A 21,819-nucleotide genomic window follows, 5' to 3' on the forward strand; every position below is an offset into this window, starting at 1 on the left:
GTGCTTGACTGTAGCCGCGGACGCTTCAGTGGTACAGAATGAGCAAGTATCCCCAAATGTGACAAATATTACTACAATGAAAAAGTAAGTACATTAAAAGAACAGTAAAAGAAGACTTCATCTGTTTTTCGTTTTATACGAGATTCCAATCGTTAAAACCCGCACGGATGCATCGCGAACCGATCTCTCGCCGCGGCAGCAGTGCATGCGACGATAAAAGGGCTGCAAGCGACGCTGGAGGCCTATAAACTAGCTCGTTATCCGCGGCCGCGGCGGATTATCACACGGCCGCTGCCTGTTTGCGCTTCCACTTGTGTCGCCGCCGCCGCTGTGCCGGCAGCTATGAAAGGATAATAAGAAGAGGCTCCTTCTTCCGTGGGAAAAGTCGGCACCGAGCACCCACATCCGTTCCTCTTCTCGCTCAACCGCGGACCGACAGTGGGACCACTTGTCTGGCCGGCCACTCCTCAAGTGTATATACGGCGTTTATATAATCTCTGCATAAGTGGGTCTCAAGTATATTAACATATATGCTCAACGCACGTGGGACGGTGTCTATATCAAGAGCCGAACACCACAACGTTGAGAGCTCTCTGGAGCGGAATAAGGACGCCGGAAAGAGCTCACTCGCCCTCTTCTTAAAGAGTAAAAGCAAGAAGAAGCAAAAAAAAAAAAAAGTTGTCTGAAGAGGGAGACGTGTAACGGATGTAGTCCTGCTTGTTATTGAACTCCTCGCTAATAACTGTCTATTGGGACCGCGACTGTGTATATTTTGCGTGACCTGTGACATACTTTGGATGAGAATCGGCGTTGAATGTTTGCGAAGTAAGATTTATGTATACTTCTGGCGGGCGCGTTTCTGAGTTTCACTGCTTGTCCAATGCGGTTGTTGCTGAGTCACGGCTAACGTTTGTGTTGCGGTTGGAGTTGACCATCGGAGCATACGCCATCGGAAACACACCGAAGCATAAGCTCGATTTCATCCGTTTACAAACCGATTTACGAGGGCTCGAGCGCGAATGTTCCGACAGGGTGTGTAGTACAGAAAGCGGTATAAGCTCTCGATAAATCGTTTTGATTGTTAAAAAGCGTTGAGGCGTAATTTTTGTCATAGTCCAGCGCTTCGCATTGGTTCGCTATAAATGTGTGTAGCCGTGCACGAGCTTCTTTTGATGCGTTATTAAATTTGTCAGCCATATGTACGTGAAGAATGTTACAGCGCATTTTATCGTGCGCGAACCTACGGACAACAATTACGTGGCCTTCGCTACGCATATATATATATATATATATATATATATATGTAGTAAAGCCACGTAAAGTCACGCACCGGCAGTGTGCTTATACACACACAGCCGGTACGTGCTACATTGCGTAAGCCGTTCGGGCAAAGAATAGCGAGAGCGGTAAAACAAATTAATAGAAAAGCCCGGAATTCCCGTCTGAATAGTGACCGCACGCAGTGCGCGGAAGCATCGTTCGGTCTGGCGAAAGAACACACACGACGCTCTACAAAAGAAACAAAAAAAGAAAAGAAAAAAAAGAAGAAAAACGATGCGTGCGGAAGTGTATAAAGCCATTACGAAAATCGTAAAAGTAAACCGCTCAGCGGCTTTTTCCGCAAAAAGTGAAAAGCTTGTGCACACAGCGTGTCCGTACGCGCGAGCGTCTAACGGGACCTTTCTTCATCGCCTCACGCTCCGCGACTCGGCCTCACCTTTTTTACGCACGCACGCACGCATGCACGCACGTTGCTCGAGCAACATCAGATCAGGCGGCGCGCATCCAGTCTCACGTCGATTCGGCGGCTGGCTTCGCGCACACGTGCAGTGTGTGTAACATCGACGAGTGATTTACAACGAAAACAGTAGAAGAGGGCGGCAGAGAAAAAGGCTACTTAAAAAGAGAGAGAGAGAGAGGTCGCGCCTGTCGTGTAGTTCGGATGCTAATCAGACACGCGTGAAGCGAGCAAGCAGCACCCCGGTCAAAAGGATAGACGAAAACGTGACGTGTTCGTGCTGGGACCTCCGTATCGAGCTTCACAGTACAAGAAGAAGAGCAAGAAGAAGAAGAAGAAGACAGACGTGCAGAAAAACGATTCTGCGCGCGTTCGGAACCGCTATCGAGAGCGCAGGGAATCCGAAGCGTGAAGGTGCTGCCAACGCGATCGAGGCGTCACACATGCATCCAACCGTCTGCGGGACAACGGGCCCACCGTGTCTCTTCACTGCATGTTGAAGCATGCACGCACGCAAAAGGTGAAACACGCGTACGTAGTGCATCTGTCTATAGATACACGACGATGAACCACGGTGATGGACCTGACCTTCCTTCTCGCCTTCCGGCTCTTTCGATCGCGCCTGTCCGTGTCTTTTGTCAATATCGTACGACGCAATGTGAATGATTCTTGTGTATATATGCACGTGTTTCTGACTAAGTATTATTTGTCTACATATGTGATCATTGTGTATACCATAATCATGACAAGTTGCAAGCCATGGAGGCGAGCATAATTCAAGTTTCAATCTCTTTCAGAGCGGATGCTTCACTTTTTTTCCTTACCATTTAATCTTTCTACATCTGCCTAACACGCACAATTCAGGGTTGCGAAGTGAATCGTTGTATACCAGATAGCCTCCCTCCCTCCCTCTCTCCCTCCCTCCCTCCCTCCCTCCCTCCCTCCCTCCCTCCCTCCTCCTATCTATCTATCTATCTATCTATCTATCTATCTATCTATCTATCTATCTATCTATCTATCTATCTATCTATCTATCTATCTATCTATCTATCTATCTATCTATCTATCTATCTATCTATCTATCTATCTATCTATCTATCTCCTTCCTACGTGGACCACGGTTGTCTAAAGAGGAGCGTGTCATCCATTGCGCATTCGTGCAACAAGGGACCGGAGGATGATTTCAGAGGAGGGGGAGAGGGCAGGGCGTGAGGAAGTGACCCCGCGAGAACGAAGCGCCCGGACGGGGACCGCGCGCGTGTTCTAGCTTTGCCAGACCGTACGGACACGAACCATGCCTCCGATCATCGGTCTCCATGGAGAGGGCGCTCGGTCAGAGCGGTAGAACTTCGTGCCGCACAGCAGCCGCGTATAAAACAGGGGCGCCCGGCATATGCTGCAGACCGATCTATTAATCGGGCCGGTCGACGAGGCGTTCGAGTGAACAATGTATCACTCTCCGCTGCTCCTGTGTATCACGATCGACCTTTTCTTTCAGTCGCCTACGCGTGCAATTGCGTCCCGTGGGAGCAACGTGGTTGCGTCGACGAATGATTTGCTGTCCCAGTTACCGTGGCAACCGAGGAAGAAAACGTATGCGAACGGGGCTTCTTGCAGTACGAGCGAGCCCTATATGAAGGCTATAATTAAGTGATGCTTTGCTTCTTATCGTGCGGCTTATCACATAATGCGGTGCTCGACATTTTGAATGCGCGTCGAAGATTATTTTCTCCAGTGCTTCACTGTGTGTCCAGAGCTTCACTTTGTGTCCGAGTGTCTCTGGAAAGCTTTCCAAGATTCGCGAGCTCACATAGGCGCAAACATAACCAAACATTAATGCCGATGTAGTTACAGTCCGAAGAGCGCAATTTTGGAATAGTTTGTGTCGGGAACAGTCAGGTTTATTGATTACAATGAATAGGCAAGCGTTGTGCCCCTCTAGGTGGCAGTTGTCAGCCTGCTCCCGCTCTATTGGCTTTGCATTCGTGTATCTTTGTGTATATAAGTATAATAATATAACGATACCCTCAAGGAGGTCCACCACTGCTTTTTTTATATAGCTTAAGGATGCAGTGACAAGTGCAACGTATTTAACTCCGCACAAAATACCGGTGCACAAGAGTAGCAGTTTGGGCGAGTTAGTATACTCTGACGTTGAGTGTTTAGCGCAACTCAAACAGTGTAAAAGGAAACAAAAGGCAGAGGTAAAAGGGACGACAGCGTCAGCGCTGTCGTCTTGTTCTTTCTTCTATCCCTTACCTTTGTCCCCCTGCGCTATTGACAATGACACCAGCACACATGCGTATCGCATGTCTGCCGTAACGCACTCAGAGGCTGAGATATCGCAAGGATAACCTACGAGGGAGGAGGGGGAGAGAGAGAACGGATACACGGCCACCTCGTTATCGCTATATCTAGAGCGGCGACCGTCAAATAATATATAAGTGAAGACACGGACTCGGGCGTTCTCAAGCATGGTCGCAGCGCAGAGCTGTTGCTGATTCCTCCTTCCCACGTCGTATATATAGAGACACAAAGAAGTGCACTTGCCGTGGCGGGTGCATTCACGCTGTGTGCTGCGTGGCGTGAACGAACCGAGGAGCCAGTGGGATTGATTTGCGCGCATGAGAACCTCGACGAGGCTACGTCTCGCATGAATATGCATATCGCCTTCGCCGGAAAGACAATCGCGCCGCATGGAAGGGACCGGAAACGATGTCTGGGATCATAAAAAGAAGACATGGCCGTCTTCCGGTTCGCGAATGCCACCTGACCCGCGGTGTATGTATATAGAGTCCTCGTGGTGAATCTCGGAGTATATCCGTGGTTGGTGCAATGGTGCCTTTCTCACAGTGAAGGAGATCTCGCGCCACGGGACCTTGTGTTTATGACGAGGCGTAGGAAACCTGTATCCGCTTTTCCTTTCACTGCAGGTGTTTTTGGGTTCGTGTGCTCCCAGCGTGTGAGTGTTTACTGGTCAGGGTGAAACTTGGTAGGGGGCTTTTTCCTTATGGCTGCTCAAGCGGAACACTATACAAAAGACTGCGCGTCCGCTTAAAAATGACGGCTTTATCCGCTTCGGCGAAAATATTCGTTGGAAGATCCTTGACTATAGACAATATAGACAATACGCTGCTCGAACGATGAGATCACAACATTTTTCTATTGTGAAATTGGCGCTAGCGTTGGTAACGTAACAAGCAAGAAAAATGTAACTATAAGAAAAACTTATTGACTGTTATACGCCTTACTGATCGGTTCAGCACTGACGCGCCTGCGTGGCTAACCGTAAATGCGAGATAGTTTTGCTGCGATGTTCGGTCTTCTTACACTACAGCTTTAGCAATTCTTTTGGTGGTGCGAGCGACGTGTTACTGAAAATTCAGAACGTATAACTCCTCTTAAATGGCTGGGCTGCATTGTAATACTTATCAATGCTTTTTTTTTTCAAGTTTCCGTTTCATTTTTAACTTGCAAATGTTTGCGAGGATTGTACTACGTGTCTTACAATAATCTCCACTCGGCTGACTATATGATCTCAATAGCGACGTGGGACTAACAAGACAGTCGTCAGCTGTGGTGTTGTTTGTTTCATCAGAGGTGCGACATACGTGAGCATAAACGTTTCAAGATCATTGCATCACAACTTGTATCCCTTTAGAAGGCACCAAGGTACAATAGGAGAAACACACGCACATCTCCGCGTATCTGCTCTATTCCATGTGTTTTTTTAAAGGCGCGCGAACAGCAACTGATGAGGAAACCGCTTATCCAAAACCACGTAAAAGCGTTACGTGGAATCGTTCTTTGGCCAGCTTCTGAGCATGCAGCGGTCCCATTTTCGTGCTTTTTTGTGGTCTGAATCGTCAGCAACCGTCAAAGAAGCAGGCGAAGCTGGAAATGGGTTATAGTTTCGGAATCGTTGGCGTTCGAAGTCATACTGTTAGTATTCACAGCTTACGCTTCCAAATGAAACGGCAAACGGAACTCACAGATTTAAGAAATACGGACGGCCACACTACATTGCTGTAAAGATGGGTGGGAGGACCGTATATACACCACCTTGTCACGCGCTTGGCCCACTACTGTATATATACACGACCCTGAAATAACAACCGCTGGCCTTATTATAGGCTTTATTTTTTTCTTCACGAGGTCACTGAGACATCTGTTCTTTCGTCGAGTCTTTGTTACCTTGCTGCCTGCCCTGTGTTATACAGGGGGACCACGTACGTACTATATACTACAAGGTCGCGCGAGGAACCCAACAGCTGTTCGAGAGATAAGGAATTCTACGGGACACGCGGTCGATCGAAGAGGAGACACACACACCTACGCGGCGACTTCGATGCGTTCGCGACGTGGGCGGCAGAAAGCAGTTATACAGCGGCTTCGAGTACGTGATGTGCGCGCTTAATGGTGACTCGCGCGTAAGGCGCCAGCGCGGGCGTGCCTGCAGTACTTTCCGCGGTTGACACACACACAATCCGTGACTCGAAGCTGAATATTTGCCGTCCGTCTCCCGGAGTCATTGGGGCGGAATGTTTGTACGCGCGATGGATTGATATTGGCGTGGCCGTCGGTGTGGCCGTGAGGCTTGTTCGCTTTCAGTTCTTACACACGATCTACACACTTCAGCTCGTCGTTTATTCGCTATGTATGCCGCGCTAAAATGTGTTCGAGATACCCAGAAGTCTTCCTGTTTGCCCAGCAATGTACATATACGTTGCGAGCCGGGCACTTGGCCACGTATTCGTGCATGCCTGTTTGCTTTGACGGGCGTGTCGCGGATTCGTAATGTGAGCGCGAAGACAAGAGTATGCATATGCGCTCTGGACGTGCAGACCGGGAAGTCGTATTAGCGACGCCTCAGAGGAACGCGGATGGACACACGAGCTCGTATACGCGTGCGTGGGATATGGATGCGAAAGATGCTCTCTGGCGTAACTACATATAAGCACTAAACGCAAACTTCAGGCCACCGTAATATTCAAGATAACCCGCTGCTGGCAACGGTCGGGACAGTTCTACAATGCTGCAAGTTCCGGTTGCAATTATAAGCGTCAGTTCCTATGTCTGAATTTTATTTATTTATTTATTTATTTATTTATTTATTTATTTATTTATTTATTTATTTATTTATTTATTTATTTTGAGGTAGCAAGGTGACCTTAGGCGGCTTCGACGACAACTGTTAGAGAATAGCAGAATGTTTAAGACTATGTAAAAAGGAAGGCACAATTGCTTTCCAGTTCTGTCGATTTCTACGCGCCCCATGATATAAACAAAAAATAATTTAGACCACTATTCATGAACTTTTTTTGTTTACGGCGTCTTACAAAGCACGTCCTAAAACAAGGCATATCATCTTTACCGGATTTCCTGTATCAGTAATGATGGTTCAGCCTACTCGAACTTCGAAAGACCAGAGTGCAAGTTAGAACTTGAACGCGTGAACATGCATAAGTTCCGTCTCCGTGAGCGCGTCTCCACTATATAGTGTAGCACGCGTGTTCTTCAGGCACACAAATCTGTGCTGACACATAAGTTTTTTTTAGCTGGTGAGCTGGTCCGCCCACAAGCTTTCTCGGCCATCCCTCGCTCGATCTGTGATTCAAAAGTAAATTGAGTAATCCTGAATCACACCACCTGAGAAGCAAGCTTCTTCCCTGGATCACGCTCACCCAGCTGAAACGTAGGTGTCAAAGCAATCGAACCACGAGTCATACCTAGAATCCACAGTCAACCGTAAGAAAGAAAGAAACAGAAGGGGGCCTCTCCAATTTCTGTTTACCGAAAGCACTGCACGTCTCGGGTTATTCCTGGATGGCGTCAGTATATACCTAAATGCATGCAGGCCCGACCTCGACCGCCAACGCGTTGAACTCACGCAGCCGCAGCGCGCGAGAAAAGAACGGATTCTCACCCCCGAAGCATAACAAACAGTCCTCCCAAGCTGGGCGAAGGACAAAGCCAGCTTTGGAAGCTTCCTAAGGCAGAAAGAACGCGAAGAAACCCGCGGCGCAGCCGAAGTCGAGCGGCAAAGTGAAAAAATACCCACGCCATCGCATGTGCGCACACAGAGACGCGCGCTGCGACCTCCCGTTGTCTATAACCTCGTGTGTTTGTACACGTGTGTGTGTGCGTGCTCCGTACGAGGTCGTCTGTGCGTAGTATGTAGTGTGGTGCTTGCCAGTTCTTGGTGCTGGACGAACGAGCTGGCAGCGTGCGCCGGCACGCTTTGCGCGTGTGGGCGACTCCCCGTCTCCGCGGCTGCGGCGCTCTGCGTTTCGCCGATACGTATACGAGAGCGGGCGGTCGGCCGCGATGGGCTCGTTGATTCTTCCCTTTATTTTATTTCCTTCTTTTTTTTTCTGTTAGCCGGGCAAGGCGCCCACGCAATATCCGCCTTTCGGTTGGACTCTCTGCGAGGCAGCCTACAATTAAATGATGACACCCCCCCCCCCCTTCTCTCACTGCTCGCTTTTTCAGAAGAGTGTATATAAATAAAGCTGCGACAGAACTGAATGCGGGCACACGTGCAAGGAATCGCTTGTCCGCAAGCCTAAATTAAGGCAACGGCTTCATCCTCCGTATACTTCAAGCTTGCCGGGAGTGACATCCGGGGTCGAAGGCGCGTAGACGTAAGTTCGGTCTATGTGAGGTCACTGCGGCGCCTCACGTACATCACGCGATGTTCAGGGACCGCATACACGTCGCTCGCGAAGGCCATTCCAGGTTCATTGACCGTGTATACAGTTGTCTTTTTCTTTCTTTCTTTCTTTTTTTTGAAACGGCTTTGGGAAATGCTATGTATACATAGGTACGTGAGACAATTTGATAGAGCACAAGATGAAGCACACTTTTGCGGTCTGTAGGCTGTACCGTTGCTCACCATAACATCCGTGAGAAAGCTCGTGCGCGGCACGATTTCGAAATCATTTCTGGCTTCTTTTTTTAAAGCCTTCAATGACGTCCCATCTACGAGTGAAATAATGGCAATGACACAATGGTTATTGTGTCTCTGTTTAGTATCCGTTTAATCAAAGCTTTGCTACGTACGACTGCATACAAGTTATGGTCATGTGCTTCCTGGGCGCCGTAAAAGACCGGAGACACCTTCACGAACGCGTAATGTCCTTCCGGTATCCGCCGGTATAGAGGTGTCTTCATCGTTGCATGCCATACAACGATCTTTCCCAACCGCCCCTGTGGAGACTCCGGAGGAAGGAATTCGGCGTTAGTTCTTCTCGAAGAAGTGCCGCGAGAACGGAATTAGTGGGCAGGAACTCGGTGCCGCATTGCAACCAATTACATCGTGACACCGTCGACTATGCACGGACATGTCCCACGCACAAACATCGAGCTGATTATAGCTCTTCAACATGCTGTTTGAGTCACTCGTGTGCTGTCCTTGTTGCGAGTGTCCTTGGTGGATTCACAGAGCCCGCTTCAGAAGCCATGGGAGAGACATTGCGCTTGTCAAGCGCCTGATGGAGGTCTGCGTCCGGCCGCGCTTCTACGAGGATTTTGAAAGACCCTCTGTGATTAGAAAGGGACGTGGCAGGCTGCGTGCATGGTGATCCGTCATTCTGACCGTGTTCATGCTGTTGTCTTCCGTGGCAGTCGAGACACATGCGCGCCTAACACAGAGCTGGTTGCCGAGATTAGCTGTCTTAAAGCTGCGTATTATTACGTAGTAAAGCAAAACTATGCACATTGGAAGTACACGTTGATGATTTTTCGAGGGCGCGAGGTCTTTTATGGCCCCGACTATTCTGCCGTAGCTCACATATTGGCCTTGTTGCTGTATCCTTGATCGGAATGTATACCTGTCTGCATGGCACGCGTCTTCCGATATAGTAATGTCTTTTTTTTTTCGGTTAAGTGTCATATACCTCAAGTAACTCATAAGAACAAACAGATAGACACGTATGTAGGGTTAAAGTGCAGCGGTCACTTATATGCCGGGAACTGTACGGACGAATATACTGGGACTAATAGTGCGGTTAAGTAGAGTATAACTCTTAGTCTTTAAAAGAGTGTCAAAAGACTGTGGAAATGTGGTTTCGAACAACGCAGGCGGGGCTTGAATTGACGACAACTTCCGGCGTATAAGCGAGAAGATAAATGAGGTCGCTTCGGTTGCAATTCTTTTCTTTAATTAAATAAAGATTATTCTTTCTCCATGACGAATAGATTGAGGTCACGGCCCATCGGCGACGTTCCCACAAAGCGCGCACTCACACGATTCAGCCGACCTCAGCGGCATCAAATTACGCCTCGCGTAAGGGGCTCTATAGGCGCGCGCGCACTGAGTCACAGCGCGCTGGGTCTGTCGTGTTAATTTTTTTTTTCGAAAGTCTGCCCTTAGGCATAATATTTATTCAGAAATACACATATAAATTTGCTTCGTGTATGAAGTCCAGTAACGAGCGGTGGTGAGGTCCACTAATCCAGCGGTCAAGGTCGGGTGGTCGGCCAGGCCTGAGGCCTGTTGCACGTAGGTGACGACGACGGCTTAATTGTAGACCCGTGCATGTCCACAATAGGTGTGTGACAGTTACATCGCTGATTGGAACGTCGCAAAATGGGCACGATGTACCATACGGGCCGCGGTACTTTTTCGCCCAAAGGGTGGTCACGGATGGGGTAAGTGCAACCCCAACACGAAGCCTCCGCAACGTAACCTCCTCTCGGCGGGTTAAACCACCAGGGAGGTCTGACCCACACGGAGGTATAAGAGCTCGTGTGGTACGTCGGAGGCTTTCTTTTTCCCGTAGCATCTCTCCTTGAGCGTCCTCAGGAAAATGCGGTAGTGGGTGTGGTGTGACTTGTGGGTGGGTGGGTCGTGTTAATTAAGAGACCAGTTGCGGCTTTCCTGTATATATAGTCACTGCTTTGACGCATGTTATACATGCTCGCAACAGCGCTGAAACTCTGTGAGGCACATCTGCATGCTACACAGCTCCAAATGAACACGACGGCAGGGTTGAGTAATAGAAATCACACGGTCCCTGATGCATTTGCCTAAGTCGACTCGAAGGCGAAAGCCATCTCCTTCTTCTTTTGTTCTAACTCGATTGTACTGATTCCCCCACCGAAATATTTCTGCACCCTACGTGGTCTTGCAGTGCCTCCGGGATCGGCCCACCTTTAACCAATAGACGACGTAAGGCGATGACGTCATCATGTGACGTCATCACCTTACGTTGTGACGTCATCAGTGACGTCACGAATTTTCGGGGTCTGTGACATCGTGATGACATCAAATTGTCACGAATCGTCATGATGACGTCACAGATCCCGAAAATCCGTGGATCTGTGACGTCATGATGACATCAAAGGGTGACGTCATCACCGGTGATGATGATTTCTTTGCGTCGCTCGCGTTGACGCCGACGGTCAATTTTCGCGTTTGATTTGTAGGCATCTAAGGCTTCCGCCTTAAAAGCCGTGGCGTATAGGCGCGACTTTCAAGATAGGCTTGCTTTCGGGAGGCGTGTCGACTCTGCAGAGGCTATCCAGCGACGCCTCTACACACAGTGAAGCAGGTTACGTCACACGGTCGTATAACTCATCGCACGCGGGTACTACAAGAATGAGGTCAGAGACGACGACGGCTCTATTCTCTTACAAAGCAGGCTTACACACGCACACACGTCGTGAACACGGGCGTGCAAAGGCACCATGGATGTACGAAGCGCGTGCGCCACTTCGCGCAGAGAAGGTCTATTGTTTTCTGCGACGCGCTTCCTCTGGCTTCCATCGTTGGGCGCATAATACAACAGCTCTGTGTGTGTATAGAAGAAGACTTCCTCGAAGTGAATTTGAGGCAAGCTTTTGTCCCGGTTCCGCCTTCACTTTTGCGCTATCCGCTCCCTCAAAAGGGAAGCGAACAACGACCATATAGGAAACCGGCTACCGTTATGGAGTTTCAAAACATAATGATAAAAAAATAAGGGGACTCGTGGCAATAAGTGTGCACGGCTTCCGGATGGATTGTATCTCCCTCTCTCTCTCTCTTCCACGCTGCCTTACCCCCAACTTTTATTTTTTTTTTTCGACAGGCCCTCCGATTATTGTATATACGGCTAGCTGCATAGCATTCATGACCCAGTGAATGGGGCTTGACGGATATGGACTCTTGATGCCGGATGCGTGACTGAGACATCAGAGCGTCGATACGAATCGCGCACAGCTCTTACGTGCAATAAGCGCGCGCGTTGCACAAACGACGATACGCGAAAACGACGCGGCCATATAGCTGCATGGTGCGACTCGCAGGGACGCATACACATCTCATTTTCCCACCGATGATTCCAAACGCCGGCCGTTCGCTCGCCGAGAGCCGTTGTGATAGAGTCGTATGCATATCTATACATCTTCATCGCCTGAGCGTTACGAAAGCGCGATGTCCACGCCACACAATTGAAAAACGCTTTCCCCTTTCTTCGCTTGTACCGCATGTACTGCACTTGGAGTTGTTTTCTTGCTTGAATCGATCGCCACACGCGTTACAGTGTACCGGCAGCACTGATAGGAGGCCGGACGTGGAAATTGCGGTACGGAGCGTGTGTATGCCATCCGAAAAGTATGCCATGAGTGTAGCGAGAAATTGCCGTTCGGAAAATTGCTGTAGGTCTAAAGGGCGTAGCGGCCGGGATCGCTAGTCGGAAGCGTTTGTATGACAGGGATTTCGTTATAACGAGAGAGACACGCATGACGCAATAATGTATCCTGCAGCGGGCATTCCATCGGTAAGGCACAATGATCAGGGTATATATATATATATATATATATATATATATATATATATATATATATATATATATATATATATATATATATATATATATATATATATATATATATATATATATAATCTTCCCGCTTTCTTACTCCGGCTTGCGGAGCGCGCTATATATTGTGTGATAGCTGCCGCCTGCACTTCGTGTGATCGTATTCGCATACTTTTATGGGTTTTTTTTTTACACTGTGCGGTAATTTCGGGAGGTTGCAGTCAGTGTCGGTTTTCCAAGTCGCGACCAACGTAAAAAACGAAAAATAAAAGTAAAAAAAAATAGTGCTCCAGCCCTTTTGGACGTCATTGTCCACTGTCATTACCCGTCGCAGTGCAGTGACATTTCCGCCAGCGAAACACAATCTATAATACACACTCACGACAATGCATGGCTTCGGTGTGCCCAATCTGCAAGTGTATATATAGCTATGTCGAAGAAAGCTGTGTTTTGGGCTAATATTGATGGTGGTGCGAAATAGCGGGCCGAATGAATGTATACGTGTAACAGGTTATGGAGAAGTGTTCGTGGGACGGGAGTGTACGAGACGAAAAAATAAAAGTTTGTCTAAAAAACAATCCACGGCGAGAACAAAGGAAGAAATGAGATTATTTATTTCTCAATGCTATAGCGTGCGCACGTTCGTTATACACAGCGAAATTCGGCTTTAGCGCTGTTTTGCCGTGATCCTCAAACTTTTGCGCCTGACTGTACGCAAAACGCAAGCCCCGTACTCCGAGTGTTTGGTTATAGCGCACGCAAACGCGCGAACCGACTTCACGAAGAGACGGCTTCACGGTCTAAAGAAAAAGAAAAAAACGCGAATAGAAGCGAGATGAAACTTAAACATTACGTCGTTTTCAGTCAAAATGAGATTATCATACATAAACCGAACATTTTCCTCGTGCCCAAGAGGGCTCAGTGTATTTTCCGGGTTCCGCATTCTATTCTTTTTGTTATTAAGCACCCGCTTTTTCTCATGTGCTGAAGGAGCCGCAGACGAGGAGCGGGTGCATTAGAATATAAAAACTATGCCGTCCGAATAACGGCACATCTCCTGCGTGTAACGTTGCATGTACATATGTACACTCGTTTTGCTGTTAAAGGAGCGATAAAGAGCTGTAAAAAAGGAGTTCATAAAAATGAAGTCTATTCTTTTGCAACCCTTCTTTCATTCGGGGAGAAGAATGGTTCATTAAAATGAAGACCAAACTTTTCCATCACGAATTTCGCGCCGAAGCTCCTTAGATAGAGCCAGCACATCAACGTGGCAGACGTTCAGAATTTCGTGGCCATAGTCTATAAAACGACCTAAGTGTTGCTTCTAAGTGACTCTTGAATTCGTATGTATACTGCCGGCGACAAGAGGACGGGAGAACGAAAACGATATATATGTGGGTATATATATATAAATGCCAGCTCTGTTTACGCCGAGAGCGTTGAACCCCGGATAGCAGCGAAGCAAGAGGGGTCACACTTTGCAGCAGCTCTGTATCGATCGCCGTGTGCACGAACGCGACCACGTATCGGGGGAAAGCCCAGCGACCGCATGGCGTGCCACCTATAAGCGTGACACTCATAAGAGAGGTCAGCCGCTGCGAACTACGTCCTAGGAGACCAATATGAGCGCGCTAAGGATCTGCTGGAACGATCATGATCTAATTTAAAACAGTGACAATAACAATCGAGGATTTGTGCCCCGCCACGGTGGTCTAGTGGTTACGGCGCTCGACTGCTGACCCGAAGGTCGCGGGATCGAATCCCGGCCGCGGCGGCTGCATTTTCGTTGGAGGCGAAAATGTCTGAGGCCCGTGTACTTAGATTTAGGTGCACGTTAAAGAACCCCAGGTGGTCGAAATTTCCGGAGCCCTCCACTACGGCGTCTCTCATAATCATATCGTGGTTTTGGGACGTTAAACCCCAGATATTATTATTATTAATCGAGAATTTGTGTGTGCTGTGATTCTCCATTCTGTTACTGTCGTTCATATACGTCCTTAATTATAGGCGAAAGCCTTAGATGCCTCACCAAACGCGAAAAGTGACCGTTGATGCCGGCGGCGTCAACACGAGTGATGCAAAAAAATTATCATCACGTGATGACATCATCCTATGACGTCACCACGTGATCAATACAATCGCCTGAGAACAAAAAGCACTCCCATTCATTCCCTCTCCGCCTGTGTAGAGTAGTAAACCGGGTAGAACTTCGTTAACCTCTCTGTATTTCTTTTGCCTCTATATCTCTACAGAAAAGGTGGAGAGGAAGTGGGGGAAAAAATAAAAAGAAAACGAAAAGAAGGCAGAAACCATTTCCAACTCGTTCGGTAAATGGCATCACGTGCCATTTGTGAAATGAGCTAAGGTGAAAAAAAAATGGATGGGTACTGCTGCGTATTTTACTACAGGGCAAGGCGTTATGTACATAATATATATTTGCCTGGAATCTTTACACGGCGTCGTATCCATTACTCGCGTTTCCAACAACGTTGCACTTGCCTTTTCGCGTTGGTGGATTCGGCCCACTTTCACTTCGTACATTAGCGGTTCATTTGCTAGAGAGACTATACCATAGAGGACTATACCATAGTCTCTGTAACATCGTTTCCAAGAGATATATACTTCAGGAGTCTGATTGAGGACGTATTCCACGTGCTTTGAATGTGTACACGACCGTGCTACAACCTTCACCGTAAAGAAAGAAAGAAAGAAAGAAAGAAAGAAAGAAAGAAAGAAAGAAAGAAAGAAAGAAAGAAAGAAAGAAAGAAAGAAAGAAAGAAAGAAAGAAAGAAAGAAAGAAAGAAAGAAAGAAAGAAAGGTGGTTGCAACGATGCACGAGGTGTCCGACATGCTGCCAGATGAGGCCTCTGTGGATGACCTCCCTCTGCATGGACACTTTTTCTTTTTTTTTTCAAGCACAGGCACGACGACGCCATTAGAAAGTCAAAAGTGTTCACCACTGTCCCGTCGGTGGAAGTGTGACCTGCGTGCACGGCCGGTCACACTTTCGTTAACGAGCGTTTCGCAATCTGTCTGGCATGCGGAGCTTGCAGGAACGAAGCGACAACGCTACGGTGGCAGCTGTCATGTCCTCAATACAGAAAGAAGAAAAAGAAAGAAGTCTCGCTAATGGCCGTCAGGGCAGCACGTGCGGATGACGAGTGAGAGGAAGGACAGGAGCGTAAACAAAGAGAAGAAATAAATATTATTGTTTCTGCCTTCCCTGCTGGAGGGATCTGACTCTCGCCGGAAGTCCTCGTTTGAACTGTTTCCGGTCGTCTGCAGCCGGCGACGCATGCGCGAACGTTTTTCTTGAGCGCAGCTTTGTTCCTACAGGGGCCTCTCGTCACTGAGGAAGACAACGCGTGAGCCCAGTGTTTTTTTCGCTAGGTCACGAAGAGGAAACGAAGAAGAAGAAGAAAATAATGAAATAGAAGGGGCCTTTTTGGCAAGAGGAGGTTGGCATAGCGGGAACGGCCATGCCGGCCGGAAAGTGCAGTTTCCTGCCAGACTTCTTCCAGAGGCCATTTGAGCATGGAACATCTATGTAAGGTTACAGACTTGTGCCCCGCGGTTCTTCCGGTGTTAACGCTGTTAGAAGCGCGTCTTATAATTAGAAGTTGGAGAGCGGCTTCAGAACTGCAGGATGCGCTATGTGAACGATGTCGTAATATGGTTTTCGTGATGCTAAACACTGCATTCTAGGCGTCCTAAATGCATTCTAGATTCGAAAGTTGTGGGTCCGGGCCCCGCCGACGGTGCTTTTTCCCGTCCACTTTAATTCGTTTCAATTTATGGCGTAGTTACTACACTGCAATTAAAAACAACAAATAATGGCCCCTATGCTTAATTGTCTGTTGGTTTCACTTTGTTGTGTCTGACAAAGAAACGAGCCTGTCGAACAGTTCCTCTCCTTAGGTGCCGATAAGAGTACCACATATTTCAAATCGCGGTTCAATTTATATAAGTGTGCGAAAGCGTCCTCTTTCGAGCGCATTTTGACGAATAGAGATAGAGTATATAGATTTGCTATTTGGCCGTGCTTCGGCACTCTCTCTGGTTCTTCATTCCATAGACCGCGGGAAAAGAAGCGCCCTCAGCGAAAAGAGGTTCACTAACCGGTTCTATAGCAGATCATGGAAGTCAGCACGCCATAGACATTATAAAAATTTAACCAGTTATCTGCATGTAGTGGATGCTAACGTTCGCTGTCATCAGTTACAGAAAGCAAGCAAAGCGAACCAGAAACGAAGGCCCATACGGTCACACTTTACCCGATACTACAGTGCACTAATACTCTAGTTCAGTGTACCCAATACGAAAAGGGGTTTACTCCGCCACACTTCGCTTTGGAAAGTGGCATATGCATCCGGCGTATCGCCCAAAAACCAACGCTCCCTAAGATTCGCTCTTAACCGGAAATGAAATGTTAAAAGAGCGCGAGCTTCACCCGTTTGACGGCCGGGCCATCAACTACTGTCTCCCGCCCCGGAATGCGCTACCGACCAGCGCGCTTCCGGCAGGCCCAACAAGCTGCTCGCTTTCGTTTTGCACAACGCGCGCTCAAGCTTCCGTTCAGTCTCGAAGCCTCCGCAAGGAGAAGCCTCCCAAGCCCTCTTGAAGCAGCGATCCCCCCTTCTTTCTTTTCTGGTTTACCGACCAGCCCTCTGAGAACGCGGGCGGGGCCGGCGATCGGGCCGACGAACGGGAAGTGCAGCACCCCGAAACCGTATAAACAAGTCCTCGCGTGCTGTCGAACTCCGGCTGCTCCTGCCTCTGTTCGGTTGCGCGCGTGTCGCGTGCACGCGAACGCGCCCGCATGGACGGATGAATGTGCGAAGCAAACGCAGAACAGAAGAGAGCACAAGCGGCACTGCCCCCTTCCTCCCCATGAACCGCACCCTCTCTTCTTCCTGTGGGCGAACCCGCAGCTGGTTATACTTATATATATATACACAGGCGGCACGAGCCATGCGTCTCCTCTTTTCGAACTTTTTCCTGTATATATACTCGTAGTTTCAGCGCGCTATCATCGCTCATAAATTCATCTTCGCCTCTTCGCGCGTAAACAGTATGCGGGCGAGTGCTATACAACGCTGCGCGAGCGAGTTTGCAGGCATCGACGAAGATTACGCGCAAGAGACAGCTGCCTGCGAAGAGATGCGAAGCAGGCAGGACATGTGGTTGTTGGGAAGGTCTTGTGCCGAACGAAGCCGCGAGTGAAGGAAGGAGCTCGCTGCGTCGCCTCTTTCTTACGAAGAAGGCGTGCTGTGTTTGGTGTTTACAAGAGCGACATCTGGGCGATGCATGCGCGAGCACATGTGGTCTAAAAACGATTGGATCGACGTTAGCGACCGAGGAGTCTGGCCTTATGGAGAGCTAATTGATGCCGGATGACAGAGTTCTTTCGGGCGACATTAGAGAGTTTTAGTTTAGCGCGCGCAAGCCTGTACGTACGCAACGGCCTGCGCGCTGCGTACGTTAGAGTTGAGGCTGTCTCCCACATTTTTAGTTTACCGTACGCAACAACCGAAACGTGGACTGCGTCTAGGCGTCAGCGCCTTCGTCTCGGCGTGTTTTTCTGCGCCATCTAGTGGCTAAGAAATAAACTACAATATCCGATCATAGTTGACACAAGTCAAGGCACGAGAAAAGGCAAATTTTGTTGAGGTGATCTGTAGTGAACGGTGACGGTTGGTACGACTTCTACGAGGCGAGCAGCAGCGAGGGAGGAAAAATTCCTTCCGAGAGCGGTGGCTTTTGAAGGGCGACTGCAGTCTCGACGACATCGAATATCTCCTACATCTTTGCAGCGATCACTGTCCACTGCACTTGGTCCGCGAACGGATTCAAGCTACTCACGTAGGCAAGGAGCTCCAAATCGAGGGCAATTCCGAAATGGACGCGGGATTTATTCGCTGCGGTGACCGCCGTGCCGCTTGTGCTGCTGTCGGACGCAGCCATTTTGGTTGTCTCGACCGGTCGAGATCTCGCGAGAGAAGCGCCCGTAAGGTACGCAACGGCCGTAGCGGGCGCAACGTAAGCGCCGAGATCTAGCGTGCGCATCTCTTGCGCGCGCAAACGCACGCATCTCTCTTAGGTTCAGCGCATGCGCAGTCTTGCTCTCTCTCACCCGTTGCGTGCGCAAGGCCGTTGCGCGCGCTAAACTAAAACTCTCTATTAAGAGAACCAGCTGGTGCGCAGGGCCCTGCTAAGTGTAGTTCGTGCTGATCAATTGCTCGAGGCGTGGACATATAAGAGAGTTTTAGTTTAGCGCGCGCAACGGCCTTGCGCACGCAACGGGTGAGAGAGAGCAAGACTGCGCATGCGCTTAACCTAAGAGAGATGCGTGCGTCTGCGCGCGCAAGAGATGCGCACGCTAGATCTCGGCGCTTACGTTGCGCCCGCTACGGCCGTTGCGTACCTTACGGGCGCTTCTCTCGCGAGATCTCGACCGGTCGAGACAAGCAAAATGGCTGCGTCCGACAGCAGCACAAGCGGCACGGCTAGCACGGCGGTCATGGCAGCGAATAAATACCGTGTCCATTTCGGAATTGCCCTCGATTTGGAGCTCCTTGCCTACGTGAGTAGCTTGAATCCGTTCGCGGACCCAGTGCAGTGGACAGTGATCGCTGCAAAGATGTAGGAGATATTCGATGTCGTCGAAACTGCAGTCGCCCTTCAAAAGTCACCGCTCTCGGAAGGCATTTTTCCTCCCTCGCTGCTGCTCGCCTCGTAGAAGTCGTACCAACCGTCACCGTTCACCACCGATCACCTCAACAAAATTTGCGCCATCGTAAAATCTTGCCTTGTCTCGTGCCTTGACTTGTGTCAACTATGATCGGATATTGTAGTTTATTTCTTAGCCACTAGATGGCGCAGCAAAACACGCCGAGACGAAGGCACTGACGCCTAGACGCATTCCACGTTTCGGTTGTTGCGTACGGTAAACTAAAAAGGTAGGAGACAGCCTCAACTCTAACGTACGCAGCGCGCAGGCCGTTGCGTACGTACAGGTTTGCGCGCGCTAAACTAAAACTCTCTATATACTCTATACATGGTGTACGGTACTCTTTCTTTGGTGTATACAAACAGTTGCCATATTCTGGTGCGCAACCCCAGGCCATGTGGCTTATTGAAAAATAAACACGTGGTACAAGAACTCGAGAAGGGAAGCTATTGGTTTCATGTGTGAGATCAGTTTTGCAAGCAAGAAACTAGATTATTTGAAGATGCGAATAATTAGCTGGCCAGTTATGAACAATGTTCTTGGTCATAAACATTAAAATCCAGTTGGGCAATAATATCAGTGGTTCAAATCGACGCCATCTAATTGGGCAACTAGCAGTAAGTTCATTGTACAGAAAGCAGAGCATACTGGATGTGGCGGTGGATCTCTATCGAATGAACGTGCTGGATTAGACCTTTTGGTGACGCTTAGTGAAAATAACCTTTTTTCTCTTCATGGATGGTTCCGAAGCCTCCGTTTCATGTGCATATTCTTGACAGCCTTTCATGAACGCATGAAAGGCACAAACGCTTCTGATCAAGCGCTTTAGAGTCACCTGAGCAATACTCATTCGAATCTGTTTCATTAGCGCGTTTCAGTCTTTGTTTCGTGCTTTCTAGCTGTCACAGTTAAGTATGGAGTACAGTCTTAAAAACAGCTACACCCTTCAGGGTGTCCTTGTGTCCCACAACAATAGTCGTCATCTATCTTGAGGTCACGAACGGCGTGCGCGCTATTAGTGTGACAACAGTGACGTAATATTCTGCATGAAGTTGCGAGCGCCGAGTTTTCAAGAAGGAAAACGCAAGCAAGCCTTATAGCAATTATTCGTGTGGAACAAACACATTCCTCAAAAGGTGCAGAATGTCTTTAGTGTAAACGACAGGGATTCAATGCTTCCAAGTAAACTCCTTTTGGTACTGGTTTCTATCCATCTCTCGTTTCTGGCATATGCTGTTGTGAGGAAAAGTGCCTTTGTAAAGCTCTAATGACTTCCGTAACTTTTTACTGACGAAAGCCGCAAACAGCAATAATAATAATAATAATAATAATAATAATAATAATAATAATAATAATAATAATAATAATAATAATAATAATAATAATAATAACCTGGAGAAAACACTGAAGGACCTGAGTAACAAGGCAATGTCGAGGTGACGAACATGCGGCGAAAAGGCGTACGATCCAAGTATCGGCCTGCGCTATCAAAGGGAGTACACGATGCGCGAAGAAGGGGCGGGAAATGTGTACACTCTGTAAACGCGCAGCAAAACTCATAGGTCTTTACAGTGGCATGTGTATTCGTCGCGGTTCTCTTGAATAGTGATTCAGTTAGGGCAAGCATAGCATAGTCCGTCCGAAATTTCAAAGGACTGATAGTCGATGGCTGTTATGGATACATTTCGCAAGGTCATCCTTGCAGGACCTTATATCTATATCATGCGGAGCTGCATGGTTTTGTTTTGACGTTTTGTCATTTCGCTTTATACGCTTTGCAGCAAATGACTTCGGATTAGGAGAAAGATGAACGCAAAAAGAAAGGGGGGGGGGGAATAAGGGAACTACAGGCGAGTCCAGACACGTCCATTAACGATTTGATCAGCGAGTGCAATTCCTTCGATAACGTGCTAACCTGACCATGATAACGTTCGTCACAAACAGGCTATACGCGCAGATGATTACACTGCCGTCGGCCCCCGTCCGGCCACATTGCGTGTGTCGCAAGCGACTGAACTCACCTGCATCCGCTCGGAGCCGAATGCCTTGCAGACGGGACACCGCTTGGCGGCAGGAGGCCTTGCCGGCAGAATGAGTTGATCGTCGATCATGGGGCCCCTTCGCGACGGCATCATGGGACAACGGAGCACCACAAAACCACCTTACGTCACTTCGCCGCACGAGTCAGACGAGAAGACTTCGGACAAGGACCTCCTTGACTTCGGACAACTTGAAAGCCCGAGCGCGCCGCGCCACAGCAGCGCGTCAACAGAAACGACGGCGCCGTACCAACCGTGGCACACGGCATCAGTGGAACATCTGCCGTCGCCGGAGGAGCGGCGGCAGACCTCGCAAGGGGGGTGGGGTGGGGGTGTTGTCGGCGAGAGGGGGGAGGAGGAGAAAAAAAAGAGGGGGGGGGGAAACAAGTGGCGGCGACCGCCGACCGACGACGAGTCACTGGTCGACCTTTCCTCCTCACCAATTGCACCACTCTTCCCCACTCTTCGCCTTCTTCCGACAATCCCCCCTCGCATCCCCTGCGGTCTTCC

The 21,819-nt window shown here is 48.8% G+C and overlaps 1 protein-coding gene across 1 annotated transcript in view; it reads right to left on the minus strand.

Moving 5' to 3' along the window:
• LOC119389992 (TNF receptor-associated factor 4) overlaps positions 1 to 21,596 on the minus strand; it is a 68,839-nt gene extending 47,243 nt beyond the window's left edge. Inside the window, exon 1 of the mRNA XM_037657489.2 lies at positions 21,292 to 21,596. Coding sequence (XP_037513417.1) covers positions 21,292 to 21,405 — 114 coding nt within the window. The 5' untranslated portion in view covers positions 21,406 to 21,596. The remainder of the gene's footprint in view (positions 1 to 21,291) is intronic.
• Positions 21,597 to 21,819: the final 223 nt, after the last annotated feature.

The sequence above is a fragment of the Rhipicephalus sanguineus genome, chromosome 4 (assembly GCF_013339695.2).
Source record: "Rhipicephalus sanguineus isolate Rsan-2018 chromosome 4, BIME_Rsan_1.4, whole genome shotgun sequence".
Taxonomy (NCBI): Eukaryota; Metazoa; Arthropoda; class Arachnida; order Ixodida; family Ixodidae; genus Rhipicephalus; species Rhipicephalus sanguineus.